The sequence below is a fragment of the Bombyx mori genome, chromosome 5 (assembly GCF_030269925.1).
Source record: "Bombyx mori chromosome 5, ASM3026992v2".
Taxonomy (NCBI): domain Eukaryota; kingdom Metazoa; phylum Arthropoda; class Insecta; order Lepidoptera; family Bombycidae; genus Bombyx; species Bombyx mori.
This window is the reverse complement of record NC_085111.1, coordinates 755,019-781,790: the sequence shown is the minus strand read 5'-3', so window position 1 is coordinate 781,790 and position 26,772 is coordinate 755,019. Positions and strand designations below refer to the sequence as shown.

Sequence of the window (26,772 nt, the reverse complement as noted above, 5' to 3'; positions counted from 1 at the left end):
ACGAGATTAAAATTTACAGAGGACAATGCTGAGTGAAAGCAATTAAATATTTTTACTCATTATTGTGGAAGTAAATGTACACGAACACGTGCTAGTCGCGTGGACGACGCGTGCCACTTACTACCACTACTACAGTAAATTTATACAGGGCGTAAAGAGACCGACCCGTGTGCTTAGTGTGAGTTTTTTTACGTTCTCGATAGCGTAAAAGTACCTAACTCAAATTTGTATGCAGTTGGAACAGCGCCCCTAGCGGAAAACGTAGGCAAACGTTCCAACGCCATACAAATTTGAGTTAACTTTTCCGCTATCGAGAACGTTAAAAACTCGCCTAAGCACACCGGAACCGTCCGGTGTGCTTAGGCGGGATTGAACTACCGCGCTTAACTAAAGGAAAAACAATAATCATTTACGGCCGTTTTCAATAACCTATTTGAGATTACGGATAGATTGCTATCTCCGATTATAGAAAAAGTCCTCTGTCCTTAGTTTGCGTTTCACAATCACGGATAGTACTATCTATAATTAACCAACGATAGACAACCTCTTCCCTCTGATCGATCCAAGCCTCATGATACGTTTCATTCTACTGAAAATACGAAACAATATCGGGTTCAAGACTTATTTTATTCTAAATTATAACTATAATTTAACTATCATGTCGTAGACCATAATAAAATCATTTGTTTGTAATAAAAAGTAATAAAAACATATGTAGTTTTTTTGTCAATTGAACGTATTGTTATTTTTATCCTAAGATAAGGTAAGGATACGGACTCTCGGTTGTATCCCGCTGGTAAGCTCGAACATCCAAGTGTGCAATAAAAAGAAACTATGACAAGTCAAGATAAATAAACACGCAATGGATCGCAAGATTATTTCGACCAGGACGATAAAAAATAAATAAATTCATTAGTATCAAAAGCAATTAAAATACAACCAAAGTATGGTTAAAATCTATAGCTTGTTAAATATAGCTTGATACGTGACACAGTTGCCAAAAATGTTTCTAAAAGTTCTAGTTTTATCAGTTCGAAAAAAAAAGAAATTTTATTTGACTATTTGTAATATTTTATAAACTATTAAAGCTCTCATTCCAAATAAAATATTCTTGTAAACATGTTATTATAATATTTATATTAAACTACCTGTTGAATGATGAACTATGAACCCCAGAGAAAGCAGTGTCTTTATTACAATCTTCGACGACATGTTTATATGTAAAAAACAGGTTCCACCGAGATTTGAACTCGGATCGCTGGATTCAGAGTCCAGAGTGCTAACCATTACACCATGGAACCACTGAACATATGTCGCCAAATTAGTAATTGGTAGCAGCAACTAAGCTTCGCGCTAAGTATAAGCTGTTTTGTACACTGTTATATGTATTTTCGAGCAATATCAGCTACCCCAGTAGATGGGCCAATGGTTTTAACATTGTCGATCAGTCGCTTGTTTGTTTTTAACGATGTGAATACTTTAACAGTATGAATGACACCAAGCTGCCAAGAATGAACGCATTATATTTAGCACGTCATTAAAATAACTGTAATTTTTTTCATATTAAAAGTTTTGACGTTTCAGGTATAATTCACTAACATTTGATAACCTAGATATGTAAAATTCTTTTTATTTATGATTTATGTCTATGAGTTGCGAAATTCGATATGGTGGAAACTTGTTCAATCGTCACCAAACTCCGTGAACATTGTAACGTAAAGTCGTCGTGGCCTAAGGGATAAGACGTCCGGTGCATAGGTGTTGAGCGATGCACCTGTGTTCGAATCCCGGGCGAGTACTAATTTTTCTAATGAATTACGTACTTAACAAATGTTCACGATTGACTTCCACGGTGAAGGAATAACATCGTGTAATAAAAGTGAAACCCGCAAAATCATAATTTGCGTAATTACTGGTGGTAGGACCTCTTGTGAGTCCCGCGGGTAGGTACCACCGCCCTGCCTATTTCTCCCGTGAAGCAGTAATGCGTTTCGGTTTGAAGGGTGGGGCAGCCGTTGTAACTATACTGAGATCTTAGAACTTATATCTCAAGGTAGGTGGCGCATTTACGTTGTAAATGTCCATGGGCTCCAGTAACCACTTAACACCAGGTGGGCTGTGAGCTCGTCCACCCATCTAAGCAATAAAAAAAAATAAAGAAAAAAAAATGCGGCTACATAGCTAGAGACGTCAAAGTTTCAATTACTGTTATATAGCAGTTTTCTCACCCTTCAATCAAGAATAGGTAGGACGATAGTGCCTACCCGTAGGAGCTCACAATTAGTCCTGCCAATTAATTTTACGTTTATAACACGATGCTGCTTCTTCAAGGTGGAAAACATTCATGAACACGTCTTACACACTTGATTCAAAAATATATATGTCGGCGGCGGCGCCAGGGATGGCTGAGCGGTAGGTTCCGTCATCTCTCGTATTTGGTTGAACTCAGTTTATAAAAAGTCAATAAAACCTTTTGAATAATAGTTATTGAAACTCAACACACACAACTTTCACAATGACAGGGTAAACCGACAGTTTCGTTGCACATACCGACAGACCGACTGACTGACTGCCAGAGACTCACTGACTGAGACGGACGGACCGTCTGATACGGACTGAATGACTGTCTGACACGGAATGCCACGACTCTGTCCACGTACCGCCATTTTATACTGTGGCGCCACGTAGTGTACCCTACATTTTGTGACATTTATCAAAACAACATTTCATCATTTAAAATAATAGTCAAAACAACTTCTTAATATTACTAAAAGTCGTTAACCACGACACGGCCATTCTGACACGTCACACGTCCTCGTGTGATGGTTAACCTACAATCAAAAACATCCACGAGAACACTTGTTCCGCTCGATCACTCCTGACTACACTTTACGACTTATCGGAAAATTTAAAAGTCATCAAATAATTTTTATTCTAAACACAAATTCTATAACGACATCGAAAGATTACACAAACGAAAATAAGTGATTTACTACTGCTGCAAGTTCTCCCCGTACAATTCATGTACACAGTAACTAAGTCATCCCTGTGACTACAAGTGTTCAATGATAGTCATCCCTGTGACTACAAGTGTTCAATGATAGTCATCCCTGTGACTACAAGTGTTCAATGATAGTCATCCCTGTGACTACAAGTGTTCAATGATAGTCATCCCTGTGACTACAAGTGTTCAATGATAGTCATCCCTGTGACTACAAGTGTTCAATGATAGTCATCCCTGTGACTACAAGTGTTCAATGATAGTCATCCCTGTGACTACAAGTGTTCAATGATAGTCATCCCTGTGACTACAAGTGTTCAATGATAGTCATCCCTGTGACTACAAGTGTTCAATGATAGTCATCCCTGTGACTACAAGTGTTCAATGATAGTCATCCCTGTGACTACAAGTGTTCAATGATAGTCATCCCTGTGACTACAAGTGTTCAATGATAGTCATCCCTGTGACTACAAGTGTTCAATGATAGTCATCCCTGTGACTACAAGTGTTCAATGATAGTCATCCCTGTGACTACAAGTGTTCAATGATAGTCATCCCTGTGACTCACATATCAACAGTCATCCCTGTGACTCACATATCAACAGTCATCCCTGTGACTCACATATCAACAGTCATCCCTGTGACTCACATATCAACAGTCATCCCTGTGACTCACATATCAACAGTCATCCCTGTGACTCTAATCAACAGTCCTTTTATGAGAACCATCGCATATAGATTTCTCGACAAGAGAACATTCGGCACCAAAATCCAAATAAAAATAATACGACTCACCAGATTGTTCTCATTTACCAAAAATACTCGATATTATACAGCTACCGGCACGTCGCTCCGCTCGGCCGGTGAATAGTTGACCCATCGAGCGCCAACAGACGGCGTTTGCGTCCCATATCTCGTACTGGCTGCAGCAATCACGTGTCGATTGGGACACGGCCTTCCTGATTGTACACGTCCTCGCGTGATGGTTAACCTACAATCAAAAACATCCACGAGAACACTTGTTCCGCTCGATCACTCCTGACTACACTTTACGACTTATCGGAAAATTTAAAGTCATCAAAGCTTTAAACTGTTTCATTTTAACCAAATCAAACAATAGGGTATACAAAGTTCACTATTCATCAGCCAGAGCACGTACCACAGTCGTTCATCAAACTTCAAATTTACTCTGTACAAATCAGGCATAGCTTACAAGAACTCAGATCAAAGAAAACTTCCGAGTAAAAATATCTAACGCCACGGCTCTCCAGCCGACCAGCAATCGCAATTGCCCTCATGATGCGCATCCACAGCGTGGATCGCCCGTGTGCATCACCCGCTGACTACACACGATGGTCTTTACAGACCCCGACCTCCGCCAGAGCCAAACGCGCACCGCGCACCCACGGACTACTTGAGTTGCCTCAAGAGACACCGATTTCTACCGGGCTACGACTACGTAATAGCTACTGGTACGGTCGAACACAATACGGCCGATAGACTATCCTTACTCGAGATTTCACCACAATTTAAGCTTGCTCTTCATTTACATCAACCTCGACTGGTATGTGTCATGCTGGCATTTTTCTTAGCCTATCGTGTGGGTATTTGTAAGTACGTTTTGAATTTGAAGCTTTCAATGTGTAACGGTCACCATCCAATACTTCAACTACTTTAAACGGCCCTTTAAACTTCGGATCCAATTTCGTTTGATTACGCTCTTCGTTTTAATGTGTGGACGAGCTCACAGCCCACCTTGTGTTAAGTGGTTACTGGAACCCATAGACATCCACAGCGTAAACGCACCACACACCTTGAGATAGAAGTTCTAAGGTCTCAGTATAGTTATAACCGCTGTCCCACCCTTCAAACCGAAATACACCACTGCTTCACGGCAGAAATAGGCAGGGTGATGGTACCCGTGCGGTCGACGGCACTATACGGAGCACCCGTCTGGTGCCACGCTCTTACCCACGAGAACGTCGCCGTGCTGCGGCATCGCAGTCAGTCATTCAAGGATACCTCACAGTCTCCTACGAGGCGGCGCGCCCTAGCGCAAGTGCAGCCGGAGCGCGGAGGCTCCAATCTCGGCAGTCCGTGCTGGAGGAGTGGTCTCGTCGTTTGGCGGACCCGTCGGCCGGCCTCCGTACCGTCGAGGCGATCTGCCCGGTTCTCGCAGACTGGGTGGGCCGCGACCGCGGAAGTCTCACCTCCGGCTACCTGTGCAGACTCACAAGACATTTTACCACCATGCAAACTTCTTACCGCAACAAATCTTACCAGCCACCACGCAAACTACAATTTTACGGGTTCCACCTCTCCTACACGATGTTACTCCCACACTGAGGAAGCCAACCGCGAACACTTGTCAAGCACGCACAAGCACGCACTTCACCGGAAAAACCTGCATCCGCCAGCGGAACCCGAACGCCGCCGCATCGCCAGACACGAACGCACCGGACGTCTTATCTTACAGGTCACGACGACTTCAGATGTGTCAATTTTTCTTCCCCACGGAAACTTGCTTGCTTTCTTGTTTGCTTGCTTGCTGGAGCCCGAAGTCATCGAACGTGTAGTGTTATTGGTATTGAATCTAGTAGATTCTAAAATTTCAGCGACAATTCACAGTCTCATGTCCTGGTTTACCACACTAGTGCAATGTAACTCTAGCAGAAGTCAGCCGCTTAAAATAATTCTTGTCGGAACTACCCACTCGTCATGACAGATCCATTATTGCGATCGAAGTTTCACTTGAAATTTGCACTTGCCTTAATTTCTTGCAATAGCTTGTTACGTGTTGTATTTCCGCTAGTAAATGCCATGTGATGAAGTCGACGGTCAAACTGGGCAACATGAGCCAGAACGTAAGATGTGACGATTTCTTCGTGGCTCAGATCTTCCATCGAGGTAACAGAGACGTTATTACACGTCTTACGTATGCTGCATTCACGCTCTTGTGGCGTACCACTACTAGTATTCTGATCTGCATCATGTTTTTTTGCTGTACTTCGAACATGTTCAAACACGTCACGCCAGTGAGAGTAGAGTCCTGATCTCACTTCTGATGTCGGAGGCGGCGCCAGGGATGGCTGAGCGGTAGTTTCGTCATCACTCGTATTCGATTGAACTCAGTTTAGTCAATAAAACTTTTCAATCATAATTATTGAAACTCAACACACACAACTTTCACAATGACAGGATAAACCGACAGTTTCGTTGCACATACCGACAGACCGACTGACTGACTGACTGACCGTCAGAGACTCACTGCTGAGACGGACGGAATCACTGTCTGACACGAATGCCACGATTCTGTCCACGTACCGCCATTTTATAACTGTGGCGTTACGGAGTCTACCCTTCATTTTGTGATATTTATCAAAACAACATTTCATCATTTAAAATAATAATCAAAACCACCGTCTTAATATTACTAAAAGTCGTCAACCACGACACGGCCATTCTGTCACTTTGACGTTTGTGTATCGTTGATATTCCGAACTATTGACCCGGATGCGACACGGCCATCCTGTGTTACACACGTCCTCGTGTGTTAATCTGAAACAAAAGCCAATACCGCACAGTATCATTCACGCTCGGCCATATCTGACCACTCTACTAAAATAAAAGTCTTGTGTCATCACAAATTCTATAACGACATTGAAAGATTACACAAACGAAAATAAGTGATTTACTACTGCTGCAAGTTCTCCCCGTACAATTCATGTACACAGTAACTAAGTCATCCCTGTGACTACAAGTGTTCAATGATAGTCATCCCTGTGACTACAAGTGTTCAATGATAGTCATCCCTGTGACTACAAGTGTTCAATGATAGTCATCCCTGTGACTACAAGTGTTCAATGATAGTCATCCCTGTGACTAAAAGTGTTCAATGATAGTCATCCCTGTGACTACAAGTGTTCAATGATAGTCATCCCTGTGACTCACATATCAACAGTCATCCCTGTGACTAATCAACAGTCATCCCTGTGACTCTAATCAACAGTCATCCCTGTGACTCTAATCAACAGTCATCCCTGTGACTCTAATCAACAGTCATCCCTGTGACTCTAATCAACAGTCATCCCTGTGACTCTAATCAACAGTCATCCCTGTGACTCTAATCAACAGTCATCCCTGTGACTCTAATCAACAGTCATCCCTGTGACTCTAATCAACAGTCATCCCTGTGACTCTAATCAACAGACCTTTTATGAGAACCATCGCATATAGATTTCTCGACAAGAGAACATTCGGCACCAAAATCCAAATAAAAAAATACGACTCACCAGATTGTTCTCATTTACCAAAAATACTCGATATTACACAGCTACCGGCATGTCGCTCCACTCGGCCGGTGAATAGTTGACCCATCGAGCGCCGACAGACGGCGCTTGCGTCCCATATCTCGTATTGGCTGCAGCAATCACGTGTTGATTGCGACACGGTCTTCCTGACTGTACACGTCCTCGTGTGATGGTTAACCTACAATCAAAAACATCCACGAGAACACTTGTTCCGCTCGATCACTCCTGACTACACTTTAAGACTTATCGGAAAATTTAAAGTCATCAAAGCTTTAAACTGTTTTAATACCATTTTAACCAAATAAAACAATAGGGTATACAAAGTTCACTATTCAGCAGCCAGAGCACGTACCACAGTCGTTCATCAAACCTCAAATTTACTCTGTACAAATCAGGCATAGCTTACAGGAACTCGGATCAAAGAAAACTTCCGAGTAAAAATATCTAACGCCACGGCTCTCCAGCCGACCAGCACGCAATTGCCCTCATGATGCGCATCCACAGCGTGGATCGCCCGTGTGCATCACCCGCTGACTACACACGATGGTCTTTACAGACCCCGACCTCCGCCAGAGCCAAACGCGCACCGCGCACCCACGGACTACTTGAGTTGCCTCAAGACACCGATTTCTACCGGGCTACGACTACGTAATAGCCACTGGTACGGTCGAACACAATACGGCCGATAGACTATCCTTACTCGAGTTTTCACCACAATTTAAGCTTGCTCTTCATCATCATCATCATTTATATCAACCTCGACTGGTATGTGTCATGCTGGCATTTTTCTTAGCCTATCATGTAGGTATTTGTAAGTACGTTTTGAATTTAAAGCTTTCAATGTGTAACGGTCACCATCCAATACGTCAACTACTTTAAACGGCCCTTTAAACTTCGTATCTAATTTCGTTTGATTACTCTCTTCGTTTTAATGTGTGGACGAGCTCACAGCCCACCTTGTGTTAAGTGGTTACTGGAACCCATAGACATCCACAGCGTAAACGCACCACACACCTTGAGATAGAAGTTCTAAGGTCTCAGTATAGTTACAACCGCTGCCCCACCCTTCAAACCGAAATACACCACTGCTTCACGGCAGAAATAGGCAGGGTGATGGTACCCGTGCGGTCGATGGCACTATACGGAGCACCCGTCTGGTGCCACGTCCTTACCCACGAGAACGTCGCCGGGCTGTGACGCCGGCAGCGCGCGATCGCAGTCAGAGTCATTCAAGGATACCTCACAGTCTCCTACGAGGCGGCGCGCCCTAGCGCAAGTGTAGCCGGAGCGCGGGGGCTCCAATCTCGGCAGTCCGTGCTAGAGGTGTGGTCTCGTTTGGCGGACCCGTCGGCCGGCCTCCGTACCGTTGAGGCGATCTGCCCGGTTCTCGCAGACTGGGTAGGCCGCGACCGCGGAAGACTCACCTCCGGCTACCTGTGCAGACTCACAAGACTTTTTACCACCACGCAAACTTTTTACCACAGCAAATCTTACCAGCCACCACGCAAACTACAATTTTGCGGGTTCCACCTCTCCTACACGATGTTACTCCCACACTGCGGAAGCCAACCGCAAACACTTGTCAAGCACGCCCAAGCACGCACTTCACCAAAAAAACTTGCATCCGCCAGCGGGACCCGAACCCCGCCGCATCGCCAGACACGAACGCACCGGACGTCTTATCTTACAGGTCACGACGACTTCAGATGTGTCAATTTTTCTTCCCCACGGAAACTTGCTTGCTTTCTTGTTTGCTTGCTTGCTGGAGCCCGAAGTCATCGAACGTGTAGTGTTATTGGTATTGAATCTAGTAGATTCTAAAGTTTCAGCGAAAAGTCAGTCTTATGTCCTGATTTACTGCACTAGTGCCATGTAACTCTAGCAGTAGTCATTGGCTTAAAAACGATTCGTGTCGGAACTACCCACTCGTCATGACAGATCCATTATTGCGATCGAAGTTTCACTTGAGATTTGCACTTGCCTTAATTTCTTGCAATAGCTTGTTACGTGTCGTATTTCCGCTAGTAAATGCCATGTGATAAGTAGTGAGTCAACTGGGCAACATGAGCCAGAACGTAATATGTGACGATTTCTTCGTGGCTCAGATCTTCCATCGCGGTAGCAGACGTGCAGACGCTATTACACGACTTGCGTATGCTGCATTCACGCTTTTGTGGCTTACCATTGCTTAAATTGATAAGCGTCGCAGCAAGAATTTTGCATAACGAGCGAGAAATAAGTCGCAAATGCCTCCATGTGACACTTACTTGTGAAATCCGCGACAATGAGCTATGCACCATCCAGTAGACGTTCATCGAGGTACATATCAACCGTAGCGCACCAAACACGTGGATCGGCATCTGTCTGTTCCCGATGAATTTCCGACCCGTGATCTCAGATACCGTTACTGGTATTCTGATCTGCATCATGTTTTTTCGCTGTACTTCGAACATGTTCAAACACGTCACGCCAGTGAGAGTAGAGTCCTGATCCCGCTTCTGATGTCAGCACGCGTCAGGGATGGCTGAGCGGTAGGTTCCGTCATCACTCGTATTTGGTTGAACTCAGTTTATAAAAAGTCAATAAAACTTTTCAATAATAATTATTGAAACTCAACACACACAACTTTCACAATGACAGGGTAAACCGACAGTTTCGTTGCACATACCGACAGACCGACTGACTGACTGCCAGAGACTCACTGACTGAGACGGACCGACCGTCCGATACGGACTGAATGACTGTCTGACACGGAATGCCACGACTCTGTCCACGTACCGCCATTTTATACTGTGGCGCCACGTAGTGTACCCTACATTTTGTGACATTTATCAAAACAACATTTCATCATTTAAAATAATAGTCAAAACAACTTCTTAATATTACTAAAAGTCGTTATCCACGACACGGCCATTCTGACACGTCACACGTCCTCGTGTGATTGTTAACCTACAATCAAAAACATCCACGGAAACACTTATTCCGCTCGATCACTCCTGACTACACTTTACGACTTATCGGAAAATTTAAAAGTCATCAAATAATTTTTATTCTAAACACAAATTCTATAACGACATTGAAAGATTACACAAACGAAAATAAGTGATTTACTACTGCTGCAAGTTCTCCCCGTACAATTCATGTACATAGTAACTAAGTCATCCCTGTGACTACAAGTGTTCAATGATAGCCATCCCTGTGACTACAAGTGTTCAATGATAGCCATCCCTGTGACTCTAATCAACAGTCATCCCTGGGACTCTAATCAACAGTCATCCCTGTGACTCTAATCAACAGTCATCCCTGTGACTCTAATCGACAGTCATCCCTGTGACTCTAATCGACAGTCATCCCTGTGACTCTAATCGACAGTCATCCCTGTGACTCTAATCGACAGTCATCCCTGTGACTCTAATCGACAGTCATCCCTGTGACTCTAATCGACAGTCATCCCTGTGACTCTAATCGACAGTCATCCCTGTGACTCTAATCGACAGTCATCCCTGTGACTCTAATCGACAGTCATCCCTGTGACTCTAATCGACAGTCATCCCTGTGACTCTAATCGACAGTCATCCCTGTGACTCTAATCGACAGTCATCCCTGTGACTCTAATCGACAGTCATCCCTGTGACTCTAATCGACAGTCATCCCTGTGACTCTAATCGACAGTCATCCCTGTGACTCTAATCGACAGTCATCCCTGTGACTCTAATCGACAGTCATCCCTGTGACTCTAATCGACAGTCATCCCTGTGACTCTAATCGACAGTCATCCCTGTGACTCTAATCGACAGTCATCCCTGTGACTCTAATCGACAGTCATCCCTGTGACTCTAATCGACAGTCATCCCTGTGACTCTAATCGACAGTCATCCCTGTGACTCTAATCGACAGTCATCCCTGTGACTCTAATCGACAGTCATCCCTGTGACTCTAATCGACAGTCATCCCTGTGACTCTAATCGACAGTCATCCCTGTGACTCTAATCGACAGTCATCCCTGTGACTCTAATCGACAGTCATCCCTGTGACTCTAATCGACAGTCATCCCTGTGACTCTAATCGACAGTCCTTTTATGAGAACCATCGCATAAAATTCCGGAGTTATGAAGCTACTACTAATAGATTTCTCGACAAGAGAACATTCGGTACCAGATTCCAAATAAAAATAAAAACGACTCACCAGATTTTCTCATTTACCAAAATACCAGATGTTACGCAGCTACCGGCACGTCACGGCGTTGCTCCGCTGCTGCGTTGCTCGCGGCCGTCGATGACATCGCGCCATCAATTTGCCTCGGCGGCAACTCGTGGCAATGTTTTTGCTTAGATGCTTGGACTATGCACGAGCTCACAGCCCACCTGGTGCCATGTAGTTATTGGACCCCACAGACATCCACAACGCAAACGCGTCATCCATCCCGAGATACAAGTTCCAAGGTCTCAGCATAGCTACAACCGCTGCCCCACCATTCAAACCGAAATACACCACTGCTTCACGGCAGAAATAGGCAGGGTGACGGTACCCGTGCGGTCGATGGCACTATACGGAGCACCCGTCTGGTGCCACGTCCTTACCCTTACCCACGTCGCCACGCTGCGACGCCGGCAGCGCGCGATCGCAGTCAGAGTCATTCAAGGATACCTCACAGTCTCCTACGAGGTGGCGCGCCCTAGCGCAAGTGTAGCCGGAGCGCGGGGGCTCCAATCTCGGCAGTCCGTGCTAGAGGTGTGGTCTCGTTTGGCGGACCCGTCGGCCGGCCTCCGTACCGTTGAGGCGATCTGCCCGGTTCTCGCAGACTGGGTAGGCCGCGACCGCGGAAGACTCACCTCCGGCTACCTGTGCAGACTCACAAGACTTTTTACCACCACGCAAACTTTTTACCACAGCAAATCTTACCAGCCACCACGCAAACTACAATTTTGCGGGTTCCACCTCTCCTACACGATGTTACTCCCACACTGCGGAAGCCAACCGCAAACACTTGTCAAGCACGCCCAAGCACGCACTTCACCAAAAAAACTTGCATCCGCCAGCGGGACCCGAACCCCGCCGCATCGCCAGACACGAACGCACCGGACGTCTTATCTTACAGGTCACGACGACTTCAGATGTGTCAATTTTTCTTCCCCACGGAAACTTGCTTGCTTTCTTGTTTGCTTGCTTGCTGGAGCCCGAAGTCATCGAACGTGTAGTGTTATTGGTATTGAATCTAGTAGATTCTAAAGTTTCAGCGAAAAGTCAGTCTTATGTCCTGATTTACTGCACTAGTGCCATGTAACTCTAGCAGTAGTCATTGGCTTAAAAACGATTCGTGTCGGAACTACCCACTCGTCATGACAGATCCATTATTGCGATCGAAGTTTCACTTGAGATTTGCACTTGCCTTAATTTCTTGCAATAGCTTGTTACGTGTTGTATTTCCGCTAGTAAATGCCATGTGATGAAGTCGACAGTCAAACTGGGCAACATGAGCCAGAACGTAAGATGTGACGATTTCTTCGTGGCTCAGATCTTCCATCGAGGTAACAGAGACGTTATTACACGACTTACGTATGCTGCATTCACGCTCTTGTGGCGTACCACTACTAGTATTCTGATCTGCATCATGTTTTTTTTGCTGTACTTCGAACATGTTCAAACACGTCACGCCAGTGAGAGTAGAGTCCTGATCCCACTTCTGATGTCGGCAGGCGTCAGGGATGGCTGAGCGGTAGTTTCGTCATCACTCGTATTCGATTGAACGTCAATAAAACTTTTTGAATAATAGTTATTGAAACTCAACACACACAACTTTCACAATGACAGGATAAACCGACAGTTTCGTTGCATATACCGACAGACCGACTGACTGACCGACTGACTGACAGAGACTCACTGACTGAGACGGACGGAATTACTGTCTGACACGGAATGCCACGACTCTGTCCACGTACCGCCATTTTATACTGTGGCGTTACGTAGTCTACCCTTCATTTTGTGATATTTATCAAAACAACATCTCATCATTTAAAATAATAATCAAAACCACCGTCTTAATATTACTAAAAGTCGTTATCCACGACAACTAAAAGTCGTTATCCACGACACGGCCATTCTGACATGTCACACGTCCCTGTGTGACGCTCCTGCAAGAAAAACAACCTTTTGCAATATCAAACAGGTTTCGTCTCGGCCAATCCTGATACATTCACGATTGAGGATTGGGATTCCTTTCATTACAAACCATAACGTTAGCTCTCAACAAGATCTTTAACAGACCATGTTAACCTGTGTGAGTAGATAACTTAATTACCCAATTATTAGTGATACACTATACAACTGAAAAATTTCATGAATGCTCAATAAGCATTAGAAACCCGAGTTATTACAAAACAACTCAATCTGAGCAGTATTTCATCAGTATTCTGTATCAACCACAAACTATCGTTACAATTACTTGCATCTAGTGAGAGTAACTCATGCCACCTATATCGAGTGACGATAAACCAATTCAAGTGCCACCTCCATCAAGTAGCTCTTGACTACTTATTGCCTCCATCCGGCAAATAAGTGGGACCTCCATCCGGTACCCAACTTCAACACAAAACACTAATGCCTCCATCCGGCAATAAAACGAACACATCACCTAAATCGAGCGATGTGTTCAATTACCAGTCATAAATGACACCGAATACTGTTCTTTACTAATCACACAAAATAGGACAACAAAATCCTTACTTTAATCAGTCAGTTGTATCGTGGTCATTTGATCCTACATCTTCTACATCACTAGTTTCAACAAAATCGTATAGAACGCTCCTGGCCTGGCTGCCGGCGCAGCTAGTGACATTGCCACCCACATTATCATTAAAACAAATGATAAAACCAATACACATCATTTCACAATATAGAGTCAAAGTCATTACTAGACCAACACAACAATAGTCTCCATTGAGACCCAGGTCTCCGCTGTACCAATCGATGGAGATGCTCTCACCTCACTGATCAGTCTCGTCAGTAGCACTACTTAGAGGCAACCTTATGTAATCATAGGTTCTATTACCAGTTAAAGCAATCTGTCTTCATTTCAACAAAATTCAACATCGAATTTTACTAAATTTCCAATGTTCTGGTCTCGTCAAAGTTAATCTCTTACTTTCAGTATCATTTTAAGTAAAAACCTTTTGGGATATGGCACGCGAACTATAAAGAATTCGAAGGGGCTCGCCTCTGTTATTCTTAAGGTAGAACAATTAAAAAAAAAACAAAATGTGTGCAATTCACACGTGGTAGAAGTGAAACCTTCCAAAATTAAAATACAATTATCCTAAACGTCTTAAGTAAATGTAAAATTTTGTCATTAGTAAATAATTGTAAGGTAGCGCCCTCTGTGGAACACATTTTTGTATTCGTGTCTCTTACCTGTCGTTTTTTTTTTTTCGTTGCATCCGGTTTGAAATCACAACGATTCTAAAGAAGTTTTCACTTCAAAAGATGTACGGCTTCTAGCACTTCTTGTCAAGAACAATTCCATGAGCTCATCGCGAGCTTGGTCATCAATAACGCAAGTCTGGGCTTCGAATAAGGACACTAGATTTAAGAGTTCTATTTCGCTGAATGCTCAAACTCACTGAACCGATTAAAACAACTATCAGGTAGTACATGACATACAATAGGTAAGCAATAAACCATCGCATAGGATTTGTGAGAACCATCGTATAAAATTGCTGAATTATGAAGCTACTACTAATAGATTTCTTGACAAGAGAGCATTCGGCACCAGAATCCAAATAAAAATAATACGACTCACCAGATTGTTCTTATTTACCAAAAATACCGATATTACGCAGCTACCGGCACGTCGCTCCGCTCGGCCGGTGAATAGTTGACCCATCGAGCGCCGACAGACTGTGCTTGCGTCCCATATCTCGTATTGGCTGCAGCAATCACGTGTTGATTGCGACATGGTCTTCCTGATTGTACATGTCCTCGTGTGATGGTTAACCTACAATCAAAAACATCCACGAGAACACTTGTTCCGCTCGATCACTCCTGACTACACTTTACGACTTATCGGAAAATTTAAAGTCATCAAAGCTTTAAACTGTTTTAATACCATTTTAACCAAATCAAACAATAGGGTATACAAAGTTCACTATTCAGCAGCCAGATCACGTACCACAGTCGTTCATCAAACTTCAAATTTACTCTGTACAAATCAGGCATAGCTTACAGGAACTCAGATCAAAGAAAACTTCCGAGTAAAAATATCTAACGCCACGGCTCTCCAGCCGACCAGCAATCGCAATTGCCCTCATGATGCGCATCCACAGCGTGGATCGCCCGTGTGCATCACCCGCTGACTACACACGATGGTCTTTACAGACCCCGACCTCCGCCAGAGCCAAACGCGCACCGCGCACCCACGGACTACTTGAGTTGCCTCAAGAGACACCGATTTCTACCGGGCTACGACTACGTAATAGCTACTGGTACGGTCGAACACAATACGGCCGATAGACTATCCTTACTCGAGTTTTCACCACAATTTAAGCTTGCTCTTCATCATCATCATTTACATCAACCTCGACTGGTATGTGTCATGCTGGTATTTTTCTTAGCCTATCATGTGGGTATTTGTAAGTACGTTTTGAATTTAAAGCTTTCAATGTGTAACGGTCACCATCCAATACTTCAACTACTTTAAACGGCCCTTTAAACTTCGTATCTAATTTCGTTTGATTACGCTCTTCGTTTTAATGTATGGACGAGCTCACAGCCCACCTTGTGTTAAGTGGTTACTGGAACCCATAGACATCCACAGCGTAAACGCACCACACACCTTGAGATAGAAGTTCTAAGGTCTCAGTATAGTTATAACCGCTGTCCCACCCTTCAAACCGAAATACACCACTGCTTCACGGCAGAAATAGGCAGGGTGATGGTACCCGTGCGGTCGATGGCACTATACGGAGCACCCGTCTGGTGCCACGTCCTTACCCACGAGAACGTCGCCGCGCTGCGACGCCGGCAGCGCGCGATCGCAGTCAGAGTTATTCAAGGATACCTCACAGTCTCCTACGAGGCAGCGCGCCCTAGCGCAAGTGCAGCCAGAGCGCGGGGGCTCCAATCTCGGCAGTCCGTGCTGGAGGCGTGGTCTCGTCGTTTGGCGGACCCGTCGGCCGGCCTCCGTACCGTCGAGGCGATCTGCCCGGTTCTCGCGGACTGGGTGGGCCGCGACCGCGGAAGTCTCACCTCCGGCTACCTGTGCAGACTCACAAGACATTTTACCACCACGCAAACTTTTTACCACAGCAAATCTTACCAGCCACCACGCAAACTACAATTTTGCGGGTTCCACCTCTCCTACACGATGTTACTCCCACACTGCGGAAGCCAACCGCAAACACTTGTCAAGCACGCACAAGCACGCACTTCACCAGAAAAACTTGCATCCGCCAGCGGGACCCGAACACCGCCGCATCGCCAGACACGAACGCACCGGACGTCTTATCTTACAGGTCACGACGACTTCAGATGTGTCAATTTTTCTTCCCCACGGAAACTTGCTTGCTTTCTTGTTTGCTTGCTTGCTGAAGCCCGAAGTCATCGAACGTGTAGTGTTATTGGTATTGAATCTAGTAGATTCTAAAGTTTCAGCGACAAGTCACAGTCTTATGTCCTGATTTACTGCACTAGTGCCATGTAACTCTAGCAGAAGTCAGCCGCTTAAAATAATTCTTGTCGGAACTACCCACTCGTCATGACAGATCCATTATTGCGATCGAAGTTTCACTTGAGATTTGCACTTGCCTTAATTTCTTGCAATAGCTTGTTACGTGTTGTATTTCCGCTAGTAAATGCCATGTGATGAAGTCGACAGTCAAACTGGGCAACATGAGCCAGAACGTAAGATGTGACGATTTCTTCGTGGCTCAGATCTTCCATCGAGGTAACAGAGACGTTATTACACGACTTACGTATGCTGCATTCACGCTCTTGTGGCGTACCACTACTAGTATTCTGATCTGCATCATGTTTTTTTTGCTGTACTTCGAACATGTTCAAACACGTCACGCCAGTGAGAGTAGAGTCCTGATCCCACTTCTGATGTCGGCAGGCGTCAGGGATGGCTGAGCGGTAGTTTCGTCATCACTCGTATTCGATTGAACGTCAATAAAACTTTTTGAATAATAGTTATTGAAACTCAACACACACAACTTTCACAATGACAGGATAAACCGACAGTTTCGTTGCACATACCGACATACCGACAGACCGACTGACTGACTGACTGACTCACTGACTGAGACGAACCGACCGTCTGATACGGACTGAATGACTGTCTGACACGGAATGCCACGACTCTGTCCACGTACCGCCATTTTATAACTGTGGCGTTACGGAGTCTACCCTTCATTTTGTGATATTTATCAAAACAACATTTCATCATTTAAAATAATAATCAAAACCACCGTCTTAATATTACTAAAAGTCGTCAACCACGACACGGCCATTCTGTCACTTTGACGTTTGTGTATCGTTGATATTCCGAACTATTGACCCGGATGCGACACGGCCATCCTGTGTTACACACGTCCTCGTGTGTTAATCTGAAACAAAAGCCAATACCGCACAGTATCATTCACGCTCGGCCATATCTGACCACTTTACTAAAATAAAAGTCTTGTGTCATCACAAATTCTATAACGACATTGAAAGATTACACAAACGAAATAAGTGATTTACTACTGCTGCAAGTTCTCCCCGTACAATTCATGTACACAGTAACTAAGTCATCCCTGTGACTACAAGTGTTCAATGATAGTCATCCCTGTGACTACAAGTGTTCAATGATAGTCATCCCTGTGACTACAAGTGTTCAATGATAGTCATCCCTGTGAGTACCAGTGTTCAATGATAGTCATCCCTGTGACTACAAGTGTTCAATGATAGTCATCCCTGTGACTACAAGTGTTCAATGATAGTCATCCCTGTGACTACAAGTGTTCAATGATAGTCATCCCTGTGACTACAAGTGTTCAATGATAGTCATCCTTGTGACTACAAGTGTTCAATGATAGTCATCCCTGTGACTACAAGTGTTCAATGATTCATCCCTGTGACTACAAGTGTTCAATGATAGTCATCCCTGTGACTCTAATCAACAGTCATCCCTGTGACTCTAATCAACAGTCATCCCTGTGACTCTAATCAACAGTCATCCCTGTGACTCTAACAACAGTCATCCCTGTGACTAATCGACAGTCAATCAACATTCATTGTTCTAGAGTACTTGCAGCAATGTCAGTTTGAAGGTTCTGAAACTTTTTCAGTATCACATATCGGTAAAAATCTTTGGGGGTATGGCACGCGAACTATTAAAAGCTCAAGAGGGCTCACCCTTTTTATACGTTGGATAAAACAATTTAAAAAAAGATTTGCTTCTAGCACTTCTTGTCAAGAACAATTCCATGAGCTCATCGCGAGCTTGGTCATCAATAACGCAAGTCTGGGCTTTGATTAAGGACACTAGATTTAAGTGTTCTATTTCGCTGAATGCTCAATCTCATTGAACCGATTAAAACAACTATCAGGTAGTACATGACATACAATAGGTAAGTAATAAACCATCGCATAGGATTTGTTCTGTACAGTTTTGGGTCAAAACAACAGAAACCTTTTATGAGAACCATCGTATAAAGATTTCTCGACAAGAGAACATTCGGTACCAGATTCCAAATAAAAATAAAAACGACTCACCAGATTTTCTCATTTACCAAAATACCAGATGTTACGCAGCTACCGGCACGTCACGGCGTTGCTCCGCTGCTGCGTTGCTCGCGGCCGTCGATGACATCGCGCCATCAATTTGCCTCGGCGGCAACTCGTGGCAATGTTTTTGCTTAGATGCTTGGACTATGCACGAGCTCACAGCCCACCTGGTGCCATGTAGTTATTGGGCCCCACAGACATCCACAACGCAAACGCGTCATCCACCCCGAGACACAAGTTCCAAGGTCTTAGCACAGCTACAACCGCTGCCCCACCATTCAAACCGAAATACACACTGCTTCACGGCAGAAATAGGCATGGTGATGGTACCCGTGCGGTCGATGGCACTATACGGAGCACCCGTCTGGTGCCACGTCCTTACCCATGAGAAAGTCGCCGCGCTGCGACGCCGGCAGCGCGCGATCGTAGTCAGAGTCATTCAAGGATACCTCACAGTCTCCTACGAGGTGGCGCGCCCTAGCGCAAGTGTAGCCGGAGCGCGGGGGCTCCAATCTCGGCAGTCCGTGCTAGAGGCGTGGTCTCGTCGTTTGGCGGACCCGTCGGCCGGCCTCCGTACCGTCGAGGCGATCTGCCTGGTTCTCGCGGACTGGGTAGGCCGCGACCGCGGAAGACTCACCTCCGGCTACCTGTGCAGACTCACAAGACTTTTTACCACCACGCAAACTTTTTACCACAGCAAATCTTACCAGCCACCACGCAAACTACAATTTTGCGGGTTCCACCTCTCCTACACGATGTTACTCCCACACTGCGGAAGCCAACCGCAAACACTTGTCAAGCACGCACAAGCACGCACTTCACCAAAAAAACTTGCATCCGCCAGCGGGACCCGAACCCCGCCGCATCGCCAGACACGAACGCACCGGACGTCTTATCTTACAGGTCACGACGACTTCAGATGTGTCAATTTTTCTTCCCCACGGAAACTTGCTTGCTTTCTTGTTTGCTTGCTTGCTGGAGCCCGAAGTCATCGAACGTGTAGTGTTATTGGTATTGAATCTAGTAGATTCTAAAGTTTCAGCGAAAAGTCAGTCTTATGTCCTGATTTACTGCACTAGTGCCATGTAACTCTAGCAGTAGTCATTGGCTTAAAAACGATTCGTGTCGGAACTACCCACTCGTCATGACAGATCCATTATTGCGATCGAAGTTTCACTTGAGATTTGCACTTGCCTTAATTTCTTGCAATAGCTTGTTACGTGTCGTATTTCCGCTAGTAAATGCCATGTGATAAGTCGAGAGTCAACTGGGCAACATGAGCCAGAACGTAATATGTGACGATTTCTTCGTGGCTCAGATCTTCCATCGCGGTAGCAGACGTGCAGACGTTATTACAAGACTTGCGTATGCTGCATTCACGCTTTTATGGCTTACCATTGCTTAAATTGATAAGCGTCGCAGCAAGAATTTTGCATAACGAGCGAGAAATAAGTCGCAAATGCCTCCATGTGACACTTACTTGTGAAATCCGCGACAATGAGCTATGCACCATCCAGTAGACGTTCATCGAGGTACATATCAACCGTAGCGCACCAAACACGTGGATCGGCATCTGTCTGTTCCCGATGAATTTCCGACCCGTGATCTCAGATACCGTTACTGGTATTCTGATCTGCATCATGTTTTTTCGCTGTACTTCGAACATGTTCAAACACGTCACGCCAGTGAGAGTAGAGTCCTGATCCCGCTTCTGATGTCGACGGCAGCGCCACCAGGGATGGCTAAGCGGTAGTTTCCGTCATCACTCGTATTCGATTGAACGTCAATAAAACTTTTTGAATAATAGTTATTGAAACTCAACACACACAACTTTCACAATGACAGGATAAACCGACAGTTTCGTTGCACATACCGACAGACCGACTGACTGACTGACTGACTCACTGACTGAGACGAACCGACCGTCTGATACGGACTGAATGACTGTCTGACACGGAATGCCACGACTCTGTCCACGTACCGCCATTTTATACTGTGGCGCCACGTAGTGTACCCTACATTTTGTGACATTTATCAACACAACATTTCATCATTTAAAATAATAGTCAAAACAACTTCTTAATATTACTAAAAGTCGTTATCCACGACACGGCCATTCTGACACGTCACACGTCCTCGTGTGATGGTTAACCTACAATCAAAAACATCCACGAGAACACTTGTTCCGCTCGATCACTCCTGACTATACTTTACGACTTATCGGAAAATTTAAAAGTCATCAAATAATTTTTATTCTAAACACAAATTCTATAACGACATTGAAAGATTACACAAACGGAAATAAGTGATTTACTACTGCTGCAAGTTCTCCCCATACAATTCATGTACACAGTAACTAAGTCATCCCTGTGACTACAAGTGTTCAATGATAGTCATCCCTGTGACTACAAGTGTTCAATGATAGTCATCCCTGTGACTACAAGTGTTCAATGATAGTCATCCCTGTGACTACAAGTGTTCAATGATAGTCATCCCTGTGACTACAAGTGTTCAATGATAGTCATCCCTGTGACTACAAGTGTTCAATGATAGTCATCCCTGTGACTACAAGTGTTCAATGATAGTCATCCCTGTGACTACAAGTGTTCAATGATAGTCATCCCTGTGACTACAAGTGTTCAATGATAGTCATCCCTGTGACTACAAGTGTTCAATGATAGTCATCCCTGTGACTACAAGTGTTCAATGATAGTCATCCCTGTGACTCTAATCAACAGTCATCCCTGTGACTCTAATCAACAGTCATCCCTGTGACTCTAATCAACAGTCATCCCTGTGACTCTAACAACAGTCATCCCTGTGACTAATCGACAGTCAATCAACATTCATTGTTCTAGAGTACTTGCAGCAATGTCAGTTTGAAGGTTCTGAAACTTTTTCAGTATCACATATCGGTAAAAATCTTTGGGGGTATGGCACGCGAACTATTAAAAGCTCAAGAGGGCTCACCCTTTTTATACGTTGGATAAAACAATTTAAAAAAAGATTTGCTTCTAGCACTTCTTGTCAAGAACAATTCCATGAGCTCATCGCGAGCTTGGTCATCAATAACGCAAGTCTGGGCTTTGATTAAGGACACTAGATTTAAGTGTTCTATTTCGCTGAATGCTCAATCTCATTGAACCGATTAAAACAACTATCAGGTAGTACATGACATACAATAGGTAAGTAATAAACCATCGCATAGGATTTGTTCTGTACAGTTTTGGGTCAAAACAACAGAAACCTTTTATGAGAACCATCGTATAAAGATTTCTCGACAAGAGAACATTCGGTACCAGATTCCAAATAAAAATAAAAACGACTCACCAGATTTTCTCATTTACCAAAATACCAGATGTTACGCAGCTACCGGCACGTCACGGCGTTGCTCCGCTGCTGCGTTGCTCGCGGCCGTCGATGACATCGCGCCATCAATTTGCCTCGGCGGCAACTCGTGGCAATGTTTTTGCTTAGATGCTTGGACTATGCACGAGCTCACAGCCCACCTGGTGCCATGTAGTTATTGGACCCCACAGACATCCACAACGCAAACGCGGCATCCATCCCGAGATACAAGTTCCAAGGTCTTAGCATAGCTACAACCGCTGCCCCACCATTCAAACCGAAATACACACTGCTTCACGGCAGAAATAGGCAGGGTGATGGTACTCGTGCGGTCGATGGCACTATACGGAGCACCCGTCTGGTGCCACGTCCTTACCCACGAGAAAGTCGCCGCGCTGCGACGCCGGCAGCGCGCGATCGCATTCAGAGTCATTCAAGGATACCTCACAGTCTCCTACGAGGTGGCGCGCCCTAGCGCAAGTGTAGCTGGAGCGCGGGGGCTCCAATCTCGGCAGTCCGTGCTAGAGGCGTGGTCTCGTCGTTTGGCGGACCCGTCGGCCGGCCTCCGTACCGTCGAGGCGATCTGCCTGGTTCTCGCGGACTGGGTAGGCCGCGACCGCGGAAGACTCACCTCCGGCTACCTGTGCAGACTCACAAGACTTTTTACCACCACGCAAACTTTTTACCACAGCAAATCTTACCAGCCACCACGCAAACTACAATTTTGCGGGTTCCACCTCTCCTACACGATGTTACTCCCACACTGCGGAAGCCAACCGCAAACACTTGTCAAGCACGCACAAGCACGCACTTCACCAGAAAAACTTGCATCCGCCAGCGGGACCCGAACCCCGCCGCATCGCCAGACACGAACGCACCGGACGTCTTATCTTACAGGTCACGACGACTTCAGATGTGTCAATTTTTCTTCCCCACGGAAACTTGCTTGCTTTCTTGTTTGCTTGCTTGCTGGAGCCCGAAGTCATCGAACGTGTAGTGTTATTGGTATTGAATCTAGTAGATTCTAAAGTTTCAGCGAAAAGTCAGTCTTATGTCCTGATTTACTGCACTAGTGCCATGTAACTCTAGCAGTAGTCATTGGCTTAAAAACGATTCGTGTCGGAACTACCCACTCGTCATGACAGATCCATTATTGCGATCGAAGTTTCACTTGAGATTTGCACTTGCCTTAATTTCTTGCAATAGCTTGTTACGTGTCGTATTTCCGCTAGTAAATGCCATGTGATAAGTCGAGAGTCAACTGGGCAACATGAGCCAGAACGTAATATGTGACGATTTCTTCGTGGCTCAGATCTTCCATCGCGGTAGCAGACGTGCAGACGTTATTACACGACTTGCGTATGCTGCATTCACGCTTTTGTGGCTTACCATTGCTTAAATTGATAAGCGTCGCAGCAAGAATTTTGCATAACGAGCGAGAAATAAGTCGCAAATGCCTCCATGTGACACTTACTTGTGAAATCCGCGACAATGAGCTATGCACCATCCAGTAGACGTTCATCGAGGTACATATCAACCGTAGCGCACCAAACACGTGGATCGGCATCTGTCTGTTCCCGATGAATTTCCGACCCGTGATCTCAGATACCGTTACTGGTATTCTGATCTGCATCATGTTTTTTCGCTGTACTTCGAACATGTTCAAACACGTCACGCCAGTGAGAGTAGAGTCCTGATCCCGCTTCTGATGTCGGCACACGTCAGGGATGGCTGAGCGGTAGCTTTCGTCATCACTCGTATTCGATTGAACTCAGTTTAGTAAATAAAACTTTTCAATAATAGTTAGTGAAACTCAACACATACAACTTTCACAATGACAGGATAAACCGACAGTTTCGTTGCACATACCGACAGACCGACTGACTGACTGACTGAGACGGACGGAATCACTGTCTGACACGAATGCCACGACTCTGTCCACGTACCGCCATTTTATAACTGTGGCGTTACGGAGTCTACCCTTCATTTTGTGATATTTATCAAAACAACATTTCATCATTTAAAATAATAATCAAAACCACCGTCTTAATATTACTAAAAGTCGTCAACCACGACACGGCCATTCTGTCACTTTGACGTTTGTGTATCGTTGATATTCCGAACTATTGACCCGGATGCGACACGGCCATCCTGTGTTACACACGTCCTCGTGTGTTAATCTGAAACAAAAGCCAATACCGCACAGTATCATTCACGCTCGGCCATATCTGACCACTCTACTAAATAAAAGTCTTGTGTCATCACAAATTCTATAACGACATTGAAAGATTACACAAACGAAAATAAGTGATTTACTACTGCTGCAAGTTCTCCCCGTACAATTCATGTACACAGTAACTAAGTCATCCCTGTGACTACAAGTGTTCAATGATAGTCATCCCTGTGACTACAAGTGTTCAATGATAGTCATCCCTGTGACTACAAGTGTTCAATGATAGTCATCCCTGTGACTACAAGTGTTCAATGATAGTCATCCCTGTGACTACAAGTGTTCAATGATAGTCATCCCTGTGACTACAAGTGTTCAATGATAGTCATCCCTGTGACTACAAGTGTTCAATGATAGTCATCCCTGTGACTACAAGTGTTCAATGATAGTCATCCTTGTGACTACAAGTGTTCAATGATAGTCATCCCTGTGACTACAAGTGTTCAATGATAGTCATCCCTGTGATTACAAGTGTTCAATGATAGTCATCCCTGTGACTACAAGTGTTCAATGATAGTCATCCCTGTGACTACAAGTGTTCAATGATAGTCATCCCTGTGACTACAAGTGTTCAATGATAGTCATCCCTGTGACTACAATCAACAGTCATCCCTGTGACTCTAATCAACCGACCTTTTATGAGAACCATCGCATATAGATTTCTCGACAAGAGAACATTCGGCACCAAAATCCAAATAAAAATAATACGACTCACCAGATTGTTCTCATTTACCAAAAATACTCGATAATACACAGCTACAGTACAGTTACAGTATTATGAAATAGCAGCAAAAAGGAAATGGGAACGCCTTAAAGGAACACACGAGTCACGAGTAAGTGGTAGCCATTGGGTGCATTTACCCGCCGATCTAAGGCAAACGAGTTTTCGTATATAAATATCATATATAAATAAATAACTTTTTTTATTGCTTAGATGGGTGGACGAGCTCACAGACCACCTGGTGTTAAGTGGTTACTGGAACCCATAGACATCTACAACGTAAATGCCGCCACCCACCTTGAGATATAAGTTCTAAAGTCTCAGTATAATTACAACGGCTGCCCCACCCTTCAATCCGAAACGCACGACACACTTCACAGTAGAAATAGGCGGCGTGGTGATACCTACTCGTGCGGACTCACAAGAGGTCCTACCATCAGTAAAAAAATAATAATAAATAAGTCATAAGTAAAAAAAAGAAAATAAATAACTGGGAAAAAGCACACACAGTCTTCCGGGCCCACTTTAGGATGGGATGGGTATCGGCAACTGACAAACGCACTTATATACGATTAAATATATGTATACATTTATAGATAAACAAACAAAGATCAAACAAACATGTTCATCATACGAATGCTTGCCCAATGTAGGAATAGAACTCACGACCCTTGGCGCAACAGTCAGGGGCACTAACCACTGTACCACCGAGTCAGCCAGTTTAAAGGACGTTATCAAATAATTAGTCCACGACCTCAAAAGTAGACCGGCCTTCCAAAGTATCGCTCATGCGTATTGGCCCTTCACCTGACGCAAAGTACGCTTTCGTTGTTCGATCAGTGCGTGACCCACAGAGTGATTGATTTCAGCTGTAATATAACATACATATTACTCAGATTAAGCTAGACTACTGGAGGAACCCCGCTCCACAGTAAGCCAGCAATTGCTCGTCGAAGCTTTATTTGAAATCACTGAGAGACCTTTAAACGAGCAATTCTTGTATATTTATATATATTTATATAATCTGAATCTCGGAAACGGCTCAAACGATTTTGATAAATTTAGTATAAACGGGATTTCGGGGGCGATAAATCGATCTAGCTACGATTTATATTCAGAAAATGTTGTTTTATTCGTGTTTTCAATAATCAACTCTTCCCGACATCTATTGGTGAATGATAATACTATTTTTCTTAATTGAGGGCAACTAACCGCTTTAAAGACATAACATCGGTCATCGTCCAGTTATATTTAATTATCAAAATTTAATTACCTTACAAAGATCATAACTTTTCAAAATTTGATTTGCAAAATTGAGGTTCAAATCTAATATCCTGATCGATTATAACCACTCCTTTATTATATATAGCCTCACTCGGGTATAAGTTCGCTATTTTGTTA

The 26,772-nt window shown here is 44.4% G+C and overlaps 1 protein-coding gene, 1 long non-coding RNA gene and 1 other non-coding gene across 3 annotated transcripts; 1 reads left to right on the top strand and 2 right to left on the bottom strand.

Moving 5' to 3' along the window:
* Window positions 1-1,229: 1,229 nt before the first annotated feature.
* TRNAQ-CUG (transfer RNA glutamine (anticodon CUG)) lies at window positions 1,230-1,301 on the bottom strand. The gene has a single exon. It is a non-coding gene; the product is annotated as a tRNA-Gln (tRNA).
* Window positions 1,302-19,218: 17,917 nt separating this feature from the next.
* Window positions 19,219-23,224, top strand: LOC134198843 (uncharacterized). Its single transcript, XM_062668469.1, has 2 exons — window positions 19,219-20,047; window positions 20,553-23,224. The coding sequence occupies exons 1-2, from the start codon at window positions 19,219-19,221 to the stop codon at window positions 20,660-20,662; spliced, it is 939 nt and encodes a 312-aa protein (XP_062524453.1). The 3' UTR covers window positions 20,663-23,224.
* Window positions 19,910-25,176, bottom strand: LOC134198844 (uncharacterized). The gene is made up of 3 exons (XR_009973090.1): window positions 24,463-25,176; window positions 20,553-21,147; window positions 19,910-20,047 (listed from the first exon to the last, which is right to left on the bottom strand). It is a non-coding gene; the product is annotated as an uncharacterized LOC134198844 (long non-coding RNA).
* Between the last annotated feature and the right edge of the window lie 1,596 nt (window positions 25,177-26,772).